Here is a 13,574-nt window from a genome sequence, read left to right on the forward strand (position 1 = left end):
GCTCATGCGATTGCTGCCAGGGGATAGCATTCCATCCACCTAGATGTCCCCTGTGTTCATGGTCCAAACTCAGACACACATCACTAAGGTCTTTTTCTCCTTGGCAGTCACCACTTAGAAACACCCTCACTCCTTGTCCTTATTTCCTAGCTACCAATTAATTATTCATCTTTCCTAGCTACCAATTAATTATTCATCTTTCCTAGCTACCAATTATTCACTTGGGGGTTTGGGGGGTGTGTTTGTGCTCCTGTGTTGGGGGAGCGCTCACCCATGGAAGCCAGAGTTTGAGGGTGGTCTTCCTATTTCATCCTCTTCCTTCCTTTTGAGACAGGACCTCTCACTAAACTTGGAGCTCGCCATTTTGCCTAGACTGTGTTGCCACCAATTCCCCAGGATCTTTCTGTCTGCACCTCCCCTGCACTAGGGTTGCAAAGTGCACACCAACATGCCAGTCTTTCTATTTGGGTAGTGGTGACTCAAACTCAGGTCCTCAGGCTTGCAGGATGAGCAGTTTCTCCATCAAATCATCTAAGCCACTGAGCAGGCATTTTTTTAAGGAACCTAATGTAAACCTAAATAGAACTTTATGAGCTAGGCAACTGAGGCAGGAGCATTGCGAGATTGAGGTCAGACTGTACTACAAAACCAGCTTAAAGCCAGCCCGAACCAGCTACATAGTGAGACCCTCAAAACAACAGCAACCAAAGCGTTTAATGGACAGCAGCGAAACTCCTTTTGCTTTTGGTTCCAAGAAGTCTGGTTCTACCACATGCTGAGCTTTGGGATGAAGGGACAGTTTGTTTGAGCTCCTGGGTCTCAGTTGCCCTCTCTGTAAAGGGCAAGCAGAAATATACCCACCAGATATTGTGAGGATTAAGTAGAGCAAGGTCAACTCAGAGCTTAGGGAAGGCTCTGAAATACACATAGCAGTTGGGAAGCACTAAGTGAGCGCGGCCCCTCCCCCACTCTCGTCTTCCCCTGTGCCCAGAGTAACAGTGCCACTGTGAACTTACATTAACATGAGATATTTAAATGCAGAACCTAGAAGTAGTTAACCAACATCACAGAAGCACAAAGAACGCAATTTGCAAATGTATGAATTTGGCATTTGCTCATCTTTGTCTGTACAATCAACTGTCTTTGAATTCTGGTTAGAGACAGCAGGCTGGGGGTGTCTGGCTGGCTCCTGGGAAGATCTCAAGTCTTAAAGATCTGTTCTAAGATGAAGAGTTCTGGAACCCTTAAGCTGTGGTACCTCCATCACTTTGCTGCAGACATCATTGGTTTTTGTTAGGCTGGCGAACTGAACCTCTTCCCAGGTGTATTCTTTCTGGAACCAAATGTGCGACATCTGCTTCTTGTCCAGGCATCAGCCCTGACATCACCTGTGTCCCTTTGCTGTGAACTCCACACCCTACCTCCCGCCTGCCACATCTGCCTCCCTTGTGATCCCACTCAGACCACTGACCCCTTCCCAGAACTGTTCCAGGAAGTCTCTGGCATTCAGGACCTTTGAGTGTGTTCCACTCAACACCCTAACGGGGGGGGGGGACGTGGGGGGGGGAGGTCTGTGTGAAGACAGGGGGTACCGTGGCCCATTAAACTTGGAACTACTCTCCACTTCTCAGACACCACACAAGTGCAAACAGAATTGACAAACAAAACAGTAAGATGTGTTTAACCTTGCTTTATTTTAGCGCACCCCTTGCCCACCACTTTGTAGCCAGACTGCCCCACTCCCAGGGAACTCAAATTCCACCTGAGAACCAAGACCTATCCTGAGAACTCTGCCATAGTCTGCAGGCTGGCCACCGTCCTTCACTTCTAAAGCATATTTTCATCCAAATGGGGGTCATTTGTCATCCTTAAAGTCACAGGCTGGGCATCCTACAAAAAGGACACTGACATTTGAGAGCCGAGATGCTTGGCCTGTGTTCTCTCCTACTGGGTGAGAGTCTATCCCCAGCTGTCCCCAGGGGGAGAGATTGGCTGTGGTAAAGCATTGGAGAAATCTCTTTTCTGGGTGCTTCCTGAGACATTTGGAATATTCTACCATTTTGAACACAGTGAGACTCTGATCCTAACTCCTGCACACTACATAGAATTTGTGGGCTGTGTGATCAGGCCTCCCAGGGTGGGTGGCATCTGCTGTCTGCCCAGCTTCTCTTGTTCCACACAAGGTGTTTCTCAGTTCCCTGTGACATACTTTCCCTGCTCCCCAATGGTGACAGAGCAGAGAGACTTGGCTGTGGGTGATGATCTTCTTAGCCTTGTCATGTTAAGGTAGACTACCCCAGATGATGTGCTGGCCCCTGATGCAAGACTACTGACCAACTCTTGCCTCTAATTCTCACCTGTGAGGGTGTGGGGCCTAGAGTCACCCAGAGGCAGTGCCACTGGGGACAGACCATGAGCTTAAAAGTTGGAAAGATCAGGGTCCTAACCAGGCCCGTGTCCTGTGGAGCTGAGTCTTGCACCTTCCTGGTTCCCGGTAGGGTATGGAGTGTGCTGTTCATCTCTAGAGGCCATAGCATTGACCAAGCATCTCATTAGACCACATGTCTCCTCTTCTCTTCCGTCCTGTAGTGACTGGAATGAGAAATGTCCCCAGTCGGTGAGGCCGTTTAGAAAACTTTAGAAGGTGCTGCCTTGCTGGCGGAAGTGTGTCACAGGAAGTGTGTCACAGGAAGTGGGCTTTGAGATTTTCAAGTTTCCACCACTTGCAGTTCCCTCCCCTCCCCCATCCACCACGCTCCTTCCTGCTTTTGGTTGAAGGTCTTTCAGCTTCCTGTCCCTGTTGCTTGCCTCACGGTTCCCCACCATGATGGACTCTTCCTTCTCTATGTTTCCTGGGTAGTAATGTTTTATCACAGCCACAGAAAAGGTACCCAATATGGCTTTCCTGCTGCTCTTGTGCTTACCAGTCTACCATGCCTTGGGCCTTGAAATCCTCTGACTCCACTGATGTCTAATCTGCAGCAGACCCCATTCACATTAGTGTTGTTGGGACCCTGGCCATGACACAAAACTGTAATCTCAATATAAAAGCTTTGGTCATCCTCATCCCATGGAGATAAAGGGTTAATGTACAGATGCTGTCCCAGGCACCAACAGATATCTAAACACACATGGGTGACGAGTTAGATAATGTCTTCCATATGCTATGCAGATGATTTAGTACCACACAGGGCAGCCTGAGAAGTCCCTGCCTGTCTGCAGAGACCAGGACAAGTTTGCCCTGGGCCTGGCTTACCTTGTTTATAAGACAAAAACGGTGAAGCCTTAGCTTGTGAGGTGGTGGTGAGGACCACCTAAGGAGAGCAGTGTGGCTGGCAGGCTGGTCTTTGGGAATGGCACCCCAGCATCTACAGATGCTCGCCGTTAATGCTCCTTCTTGCTTGCGGTTGCAGCGGAGGGTCCAGGATGTCATCAGCCCCATCGTGTTTGAAGCTGCCTACAGCCTGGGTGTGCACCAGACTGCTGAGGACCAGCGGGAGCTGCCCGATCTGACACCGGTGCTACGCTGGAAGAAGGGACAAAAGATCGCCCAGAAGAATCAGGTTAGAGCCTGTTCTATCTTTGTTTCTGTCTCTGTGATAAAATATCCTTGCAGAAAGCAACTCAGAGGAGCAAGGGCTGATTGTAGCCCTCGATTCTAGGTTACAGCCCATCACTGCAGAGAAGTCAAGGAGGGAACTTGAAGCAGTTAGTCACATGACAGCCACCATGAACAGCAGAGAGAGAGAGAAAGAGAGAGAGAGAGAGAGAGAGAGAGAGAGAGAGAGAGAGAAAGAGAGAGAGAGAATATTCATGCATGCTTGGCACTCAACTAACTTTCTCTACTTACACACTGCACACACACACACACACACACACACACAGAGAGAGAGAGAGAGAGAGAGAGAGGCGCCCACACACTCACTCACAATACACACACACACTACACAAAGACACATAGACACACATAGACTCTCTACACACACACACACACACACACACACTGTGGACAAGGCTTCCTTCTGTTTTAAGACATGAGCCTCCCTCTTAAAGCACAAGTGGGAAGGTGGCCTGCAAGCCTTGCTGGTCACTTAGACTCAGAACAAGGCATAAGGGAAATGAGTTAGCACACAGGATGTCCAAGTGGGGCAGAGTACAGGGACAGCCTTAAGGTGATGCACAAAGAAACCAGTGAGAAAAAAGAGGAGGCAGTAAAATGGTTTCTATATTAGGAGTCAGGGACTGGAGAGATGGCTCAGGGGTTAAGAGCACTGGCTGCTGCTCTTTTTAAAGGTTCTGAGTTCAATTCCCAGCATTCACATGGTGGCTCACAATCATCTGTAATGAGATATGGTGCCCTCTTCTGGCCTGCAAGAATACATATCAGCAAAACACTACTTACATAGTAAATAAATAAATACATCTTAAAAAAAAAAAAAAAGACACTCTGGTGGGCTGGAGAGATGGCTCGGCTCTTTAGAGCACTGTCTGCTCTAGTGGAAGACCTGGGTTTGATTCCCAGCACCCACACAGTGGCTCACAGCCGCCTGTAACTCCTGTTCCAGGTTATCTGGTGTCCTTTCCAGCCTCCACAGGGACGAGGCACACAAGGGGCAAACAGACATTCATGGTAAATTCATGGGAAACCCCTAGTTATAAATCCCTAGTCCTAGCATTGCTTCTCTCTCTAAGGGGACATCTTGCTATCCTAGAAAGATCTGCTCTCGCTTGTACCGCAGACGCCGGCACTTGGTGTGTTAGGGTTCATCTCAGTGCCCTTTGTGTTTGCTGAGCCTTAGTACTGACCAGAGAGATAGTTGCTAACTCTGGTCAGCATGTTGCTGTCTCTGGGCACACTTTCCCTGGACCTCATCCCTCATTCCTACAGCATCTGAGCACTGAAGAGCATTTTAAAACCTTGACAGCCTAGGACAGTCGGCGATCCAATCCGAGCCAGGGATAAAGGGAAAGATTGGCATCAAATGTCATTCCAGGTTCATTAATTAACAGGCATATGAATTAGCAGTCTTCCCAACAGTTGATTCATTGTGTATGAAGAGTTGAGTAAACTGCTTGAGGCATGAATATGAGTTGATCTTGCTAGAGGAAGCCCTACTTCCAGCATTTGAAGTCCACAGGAAGACCTAACCTTCCATCCTGACTTCTATCTAAACATATCCATAGGCCTGCCAATCAGTGGTTTGCCCTTAGTATGAATTGGCAACCAAGAAAGACTGAGTTTAGAGACTATGTGGACATTAAAAAGATAGGCCAATTGAAATGAAAATAAACAGAATATTTTACTTAGAAGGCAAATGGTTATTCAGGGAATAAAAGTTATGATAAATTATTCTTTTTTTCTAATACAGGGTGTTATTGCATGGCCCAGACTAACCTTCAGACTTGTGTATAGCATAATCTGGCCTTGAACTTGTAGTCTTCCTGCCTTAGCCTCTCACGTGCTGGGATTACAGATGGCTGTCACCATACCCTATCTGAGACTATAAAAGCTCTCAGAGTGAAAGTGTTTAGTTCCCAGTGCCTACTCTGTGTGGCTCACAAACACCTGTAACTCCATCTCCAGGGAATCTGCTGGCCTCAAGAGCCTCTGCACGTATGTGCACATAAATGCACACACACACACATATACATAAGTAATAAAAATCTGAACAAAGCAACATGCCCAATAATGCCATGGCTTAAATATAATGCATATTACACTGGGATTTGGAGTGGATACGTGAGTACACAGAAGACAGGGACCTGGATAGCAGATGATTCTCCTGGGCCTGCTGTGGAGCCCTGTAGGCATAACAACGTGAACACTACAGTAGGCTTCAGTCACCGCCGCCAAGCCACAATCAGAGTGAAAGTAACAGTGTAAAGCACAGATATCATCAGCTTGACTAGGCAAATTAAAAGAATAATAGTTCCCTTACTATCCTAATCTCTTAATGGCTCTTTTAAGTTGGTAAGCCAAGAGAGAATGCAGAACCCAGTGAAACAAAAATTAACTGTTCACTACTTAAGATTACAGAGGTCAGTAATAGAATACTGGCCTCAGTAGCCCTGGGGCCAGCAGCCCCAGCTGTTCTTGGGATCATGTAAGAAAATTTGAAAGTAGAGAAGATGATTCATCAGTTAAAGGGCTTGCCACCCAAGCAAGAGAAGGTGGGGATGGGATCCCCTGAGCAAGCTGGCTGGAGAGACTAGCCATATCTTTGAGCTCTGGGTTTGATTAAGACATGCTGCCTCCATGAGTAAGGTGTAAGAAGCAGTCCAGGGTGACTGTCCTGGCCAACCTTTGAGCCTCCACATGCAAGCGTCCCTACCCACCCCTACACGTGTGCTTACACACATGCAAGTTAACACTGACAAAGGACAAGATAGTTCTTGGACCCACCTAGACACACTAAATCGCAGATGGGTTAGCACGTGTTTTAATAAGCATATCCTGGCACAGCTAGTTTGGGACCCATCTCGGGAAAAGAACACAGAGTAGCAGTTCCCTTGTGAGATGAGAAGGGACAGGAGGGAGCCGTGGCAGTATCAACCCTTATCTGTGGTGACAGGAATTCAGTGGGATAACTCATTAATCTGTAGAATTAAGTCGTCACATCAGTATGTTTTCTAAAGACAAGAAATAATCACCAAGATGAAGATGACCAGACGTGGGTAATGGTGCTTTCCCCCTCAGAGACACTCATAGAGGATGGATGTGGTGCAGCAGGCAGGATTGCAGTCTTTTCAATCACAACACTCTGTGGTTGAAATTAAAATAAAAGAAAAATATTGTTCTTAGATTGGAAGGATTGTGCAGGAGCCTGAGACTCTTTCTAGGGAAGCAGCTCTTACTTACTCAACTTTGCCTGATTATGAAAAACAACAAAATCCAGTCAGTTTAATCATCTCCACCCCCCTCCATGTGTCTCCCAGATGGTGGCTGTGTTCATGGTTCTGTTCAAAGGGAAGAACAATGGGCTGCTGGCGAGGCCACTCCAGGCAATAGAGCTGACTTTAACCAGAACTCAGGAACCATCTCTGTCACCACGAGCTCAAATAATACACAAACAGTACACAGATCCCTCTCCCTCTGCCTGTCCTCCATGCTAACCCCATCCTCCCAGGCCTGGCCATTTGGTTTGCTGCCTCGCCTGTGCCTCACACCTGTATCCCTGAATAACCCTGCCCTGGCTTTCCTCTTAGAGTCCTAGGACCCTGCAAGATGGCGCTCCAATTCTCCAGCACTCTCCAGGGTCACCCACACACTACATTCTAGCCATCCTCAAGCCTGTCAGGCTCTTCTGGCCTTGGGCCCTGCTGACCCCTCTCCCATGAAGGTTTCCCACCCTGCTCATCTCTCAAGGCCAGCCCAAATGTTGCTACCTCAGAGAACCATCTCTCGGCTCCCCACTCCCACACTAGAGTCAGCCCAGTGAATACAGATACCCATCTTCTTACATTGGCTACTAATTCCCCAACACCTGCCTCAGAAGCTGGCCTAGTGTCTCCATTGAAAGGGCCCTTGTGAAGGAACAAAAGCCTATGTCATTCTGCAAGGCAAGGCTGTTTAGTGAAATGGGGTGTGCTGTGGGCTCCCTCTGGGAATCCCTCCTTGGCCAGGATATGCCATGTGATTCACAGTGACTTCTACCACGGAATGTGTGTGTATGCTTGTGAGTCTGTTTTTCAAAATATAAGATAAAGGAAATGCAGGTGGTAAAAGAGAAGATGTTGGCTGTCTTACATTGCTTCTCTCTGCATTTCGTCATAGCAACGTGAGGGTGAGTGACACAGAAAGAAATCAACGCTGGGGTTGGTAGAGCTTGGTAAACAGAATGCTTACTCAGAATGTATGAGGCCCTGGGTTCACTCCCAAGCGTGATGCAAACCAAGTATAGTGGATGCATGCCTATATTTCCAGCCCTCAGAGGGTGGAGACAAGAGGATCAGAAGTTCAAGGTTATCCCTAGTTACATAGGAAAGTTCAAAGCCAGGCTGAGTTAGAGAAGACCTGTCTGAAAAAAAAAAAAAAAGGCAAGGTCATGTCTCAACAATCAGGTGGATTTTCCTGAGGCCAAAGCCATCCTGCTCTACATAGAGTGTTCCAGGTCAGTTCAGGCTTCATAGCAAGACCCTGTCTCAAAACAGCAACAGTAACAGCAAAAGCACCCAGCTTGTGTTCCCTCTTTCTGGACATAGCTGAAGTGGAGCTGAAATTCCTGAGACTGCCCTGGACTCTTGCAAAATGCTCCACCACAAAAGACTATGTTGAATTTTATTAAAATAAAATAAAAACAGAATTGGGATGGAGAAACCTACTGTCAGGTTATCAATTATACCCATTCTTTAAATCCTAACTGCCATGCCAGGTGCGGTGGCTTGAATAAGAACGGCCCCCATAGGTTCATATAATTGGATGCTTAGCCATCAGGAAGTAGCATTACTTGAGAAGGATTAGGAGGTGTGGCCTTGTTGAAATAGCTGTAGCCTTGATGGAGGAAATGTGGACTTTGAAGTTTCAAAAGCCCACGCCAGGCCCAGTTTTCTCTCTTTCTCTCTGCCTATGGATCAAGATGCACTGCTTAGTTACTGCTCCAGCCCCCTGCATGCCGCCATGCTCCCTGCCGCCATGATAATGGACTAAACCTTTGAAACTGTGAGCCAGACCCCAGTTGAAAGCCTTGGCTATGGTGTCTTTTCACATCAACAGAGCAGTGATGAAGACACCAGGAGATGTGGGGTCACATACGAATTGCACACAGCTGGGGCCTCTTGTACCTGGAGCTCTCACACCTGGGGGGGGAATACCGGGTCATAAATGTCCCTTCTTGGTCCTGGAAGGATGCTGCAGTTTGAGGCAGACAGCCACTGTGAAGTCATACCACATGTCACAATACACCTTGCTTGCTTTCCTTTAAATAGAGTCCCCTTGGGTGGGATTTGAAACACATTTACCCGCACCCGACCCAGTCATTCCCACTTTTCAAAGGCTTCAGCCTTCGACTTGGTTGCCTTAGCAACCGTATTTACCATGTACAGTCCATGTACATAATTGCAGTTCAATTTAAAGCAAGTAATCACCATGTCTAAAAAACTGGCCCTTTCCTGATCCTAACAGACACATTTCTCAGTAAGAGGATTTTTTCCAGTATGGTTGTGGTGGTAGAAATGGTTCCTCAAAGGCCTGAGCATCTGGGCACCCACTGAGTTTCCAGCCTCCAATTTCATGTCCCCATTGTTGCTTTGGCACCGTGGAAAAAGCTCACACGGCTCTGCCTCAAAGGGAGGTGCCACGACAACCTGATTCGTCCATCCCCAAACCCAAAGGCTGTGAAGAACTCATTATCTAAATATGATACAGCTGGAGTCAGCAAGCCATAGTCTGTGGCCAAGTGTAAGCTTGAGTGCCATAGGGCAGGGGGTGGGGGTGGCTCAGTGGTAAAAGAGCTTGCTGCACAAGCATGAGAGACACAGTTCAGACCCCAAGAACCCACATACATTCTGGGTGGGGGTGGTGACCCACCTGTAATTCCAGCCTTCAGAGGCATAGATCCCTCAAGCAAGCTGTCTAGGGAGACCAGTCATTGTCATCTAGATTTGTCAAGAGACCTTGCCTCACAGAATAGGTGAAAGAATGATTGAAGATTATTCCCAACACGAACCTCCACATGCAGGCCCACACACAGGCAAATATGCATACACACATGCCTACTACACACACATGAAAACAAAAAAGACTGGAGGCATATACCCGTGTCCATCCGTCATGTGATGTCCACAGCCACTTGACGGCATGGCAAAGCTGTTGAGTCGTTATAAGAAAGACTACAAAGGTCACAAACTCAAAGGTGTCCTGTCTAACTCTTCTCAGCCAAAATTTGTTAGCCCCATCAAAAAAAAAAAAAAAAAAAAAAAGAGTAAGGATTCAGTAAGAAATGAGAAAAGGGGGTTTCTGAATGAAAGTGTAATCCCCAGGGGTATCCAAGGTGAAAAGCCAGGTGAGGAAGAAGCCAGCACAGAAACCTGGGCTGGAGGCTGCTGCTATTCCATTCCTCTGCCAACAGAAGCCTGAGGCAGGAAATGAGTATCTCCTGAAAGAGGCGTTAACTTCCTGTAGCAAGGAGAAATGAGATCCGCTCTCACTGCTGGGAGGGCAGTTTCCAAGAAAGTGAGCAATCAGGACTCTGCAGTCAAGCAGGTGAAGGCTACAGGGCAAGAGGAGACTGCAGGCAAGCTGAGTTTGGTGTGTCTCATTGATGTACCACTCCTGGCTTTTCCCAGCAGACTTTGGGAAAAAGTAACTTGAGGGGTTTCTCAGGGACCAAACTTACAGCTGTTAGGACCGCTCTCTGGGAGGAACATCTGGAGTCAGGCCACTACCTTAAAGCCATACTCTCTGTGCTCATCCTAAGGAGAAGTTTTCATTATTTCTGGAAACTCTGTGCTCATCCAGCATGCTGAGGATGAACACCCTTGCCTCCCAGAGTCAATTCCTAGGAAACTAATTGGCCATTTTCCCAGAAGAGATTCATTAACTACTGTAAATGGACTAAATTCCTGCAAATAAAAAGATATAAAATGATGGAATGGGTTAAACATACAGAGAGTCAAACTGACTACCAAAAACTTACTTCTGGTCAAGGAGTGTACATAGGGGCAGAAAAAAAACAAACAAACAAATGTTGAATATTAACCAAAAGAAAGCAAGAGTAGCTCACACATGTGAACTTAAAGCAGACTTTATAAGTAGTAACAAAAGCAATAGAAGTACTATCAATGTGTAAGCTCCCAACACAAGAAATGAGACCTTGACAGTAATGAAAAACTCAATTTTGGTGCCTTACTTTCAACAATGGCTAGAGCCCCTACACAGAACACGTCTGTCTTAGTCCCTGTTAGCTTCTGTAACTAGACAATATGATCAAGGCAACTTAGAAAAGAAAGCATTTAATTGGAGACTTGCTTACAGTGTCAGAGGGTGAGTCTGTGATCACCGTGACAGAAAACATTGCAGCGGGCAGGCAGACACGGCACTGGAGCAGTAGCTGAGAACTTAAATCTGACCCTCAAGCACTAGGCAGAAAGAGATGGAGACAGGAGCTGTTGTGGGCTTTTGAAACCTTCGTGACACACCTCCTCCAACAAGGCCACACCTCCAAATCCTTCCTAAACCTTCCAAGTCCACCAAATGGAAACCAAACATCCACACGACCCATGGGGGCCATTCTCATCCAAATCAACACAACCAACAAAGAAACAAGAGTTGAAGAGCGCTGTCGAGCAGTGGGCCCATAGACGTAGAGTGCACGGAATGTTCCGCCCAATGGCAGAAGATCACACACTCTTCTCAGTGTACAAGTAACATGCCCCAGCAGAGAGTGCATGTGAAAACATAAATCTTCCCAAATCATGGCTCTTTACAAAGCTTGAAATCATACCAAATATCTTTTCTGGCCACAATGGACTGAAACTAAAAATCAATAACAGAAAAATTGGGGGAAATGGTGAATCTGCTCATGAATTTTCCATTTGGCAGACCTTGGTCAAACCACCTCATCTCTCTGCACAGAGTTCACATCTGCTGGGTTCCCACCAGGGACCTCAGAGTCCCCCTACCACGGCAGCTTGATCGCATGGGAACCCTTTTAGAAAATTGGGTTTCCTTGGCTCAGAGTAGCTAAGTTCCAAGAACAAATAACTGGGAGAGAGCTCTGTTGCTTTTTATGAAGTTGTCTTGGGAGTCACATAGTGTGGCTTTCACTATAGCCCCAGACCCTGCTGGATGGCAGAGAAGCAGTCATTAGCTCTGTGCTTCTCTGTGGGAGAGACTTGTATGTCATTATAAGGAGTGTGAGGGGGAGACATTCTGTGTAGATTCTTGAAAAATGCCTTCATCTGCTCTAAAGTGGGTTCACATCTACAGCTGGTTCACCATCATTAGCAAGTCCCGGAGTGCTCACTTTTGTGTTTACACTGTAAAATCTGAGAGGTCTGCCCAAGGGGGTCTAGGACGTGGGAGAGCTGATTTCAGAGAAGTCAGAAGTCAGGGCCCAAAACTTGAAGTTCGTTTGTCACAGGGTGGATTGAGATCACATTCTCCCCTCGGTTCTTACCTGTTCCCATCCCCAGTCCTCCCCATCCCCAGTCCTCCCCATCCCCACCGCTTCCCATCGCCAACTCCTCCTCTAACAGGCTGTCTTGGACCACCAACCAGCTCCCAAATCAAGACATGGAGACTTATTATTAGTTATGAATGTATGGCCTTATGAATGTTCCACTAGCTCTTATAACTTAATTTAACCTTTTTCTCTTCATCTACATTTTGCCTCAGGGCCTTTTACCTTTCTTTCATTCTGTATATCCTACTTTTCCTGCTTCCTCCATATCTGGCTGGTGGCTACTTGGCTGGCTCCTCCCTCTCTTGTTCTCTCTCCCCCTAGATTTCCTCCTCCTACTACTACTTATTCTCTCTGTTTGCCAGCCTCGCCTAGCCTTCTACTGCCTAGCTATTGGCTGTTCAGCTTTTTATTAGATCAATCAGGTGCCTTAGGCAGGCAAAGCAGCACATCTTTACATTGTTAAACAAATGCAGCATAAACAAATGTAACACACCTTTACATTGTTAAACAAGTCAGCATAAACAAATGTAACACACCTTCACATTGTTAAACAAATCAGCATAAACAAATGTAACACACCTTCACATGTAATAGCCCCTAGCATCTTCCCATCCCCATCTCTTCCCAGTCACACCTTTGATCCCATCTCTTCTCATTCCCATAGGTCATCCCATGCTGTCTGTAAAAAGCTCATATTCAAAACAACAAATAAATTAAAAAGCAAGGGTGCACCTGGGGATAGCAAGTGTTTATGAGACATGGAGTAGCTCACATATATATCAGGGAAAATAGACTTTGATTCACAATCCATCTCTAGACACAAAGTCATTGCACAGCAACAAAGGTTTCACCTGGGACACCTGCACAGCCCCCCCCCCCCACACACACACATGCTCTTCCCACCTTGGCTATCTGCCCAACCCCCACAACCTCTTTCCCAGTTTCCTCCTTGATGGCCATGAGACATCAGAGAAACCTTTTATTGAAGCCACTTTGGAATTTGGCTGTTTCGTTGCTTCTGTAGGGTCCAAAAGAACACAGGAAGTTGCTCTTTTCCCCAAGACTTCCATGCTAATCAAGGAAGGGAATGCTGGCTAGGACACTTTATTCTTTTGGAAATGTGGCATGGGATTATGAGTCTCCATGGGCAAAATTACCCTGTCTGGTAGAGTCTAGACTCTCTATTAGCCAATCGGCTTGTTGGAGTCAGCACTGGCTCCCTGAGAGGCCGTATGGACTGATAGTCCAAGAAGGGAACAAGTCACCTAGAACTCTGCTTGGCAGGAGGGAGAAGAAAGCCTCACCAACTGAACAGTGTCCCTGACGGAGCTGGAAGCTTGACAAATTACAGCTAACGAAGAGCAGCTTCCAAATCCTCCTGAAACAGAGAGGTGGGGGTTGGGAAAGATCTGCATGGCCAGAAGAGAGGGCACTCTCATAGATCAGAACATC

The 13,574-nt window shown here is 46.9% G+C and overlaps 1 protein-coding gene across 1 annotated transcript in view; it reads left to right on the forward strand.

Annotated features, from left to right (window-relative positions):
• Positions 1 to 13,574, forward strand: part of Itga9 (integrin subunit alpha 9) — a 295,174-nt gene that overhangs the window by 159,528 nt on the left and 122,072 nt on the right. The window contains exon 16 of the mRNA XM_027415345.2: positions 3,414 to 3,563. Within this exon, the coding sequence (XP_027271146.1) occupies positions 3,414 to 3,563 (150 nt within the window). The remainder of the gene's footprint in view (positions 1 to 3,413; positions 3,564 to 13,574) is intronic.

This window comes from Cricetulus griseus, chromosome 4 (genome assembly GCF_003668045.3).
Source record: "Cricetulus griseus strain 17A/GY chromosome 4, alternate assembly CriGri-PICRH-1.0, whole genome shotgun sequence".
Lineage (NCBI taxonomy): Eukaryota > Metazoa > Chordata > Mammalia > Rodentia > Cricetidae > Cricetulus > Cricetulus griseus.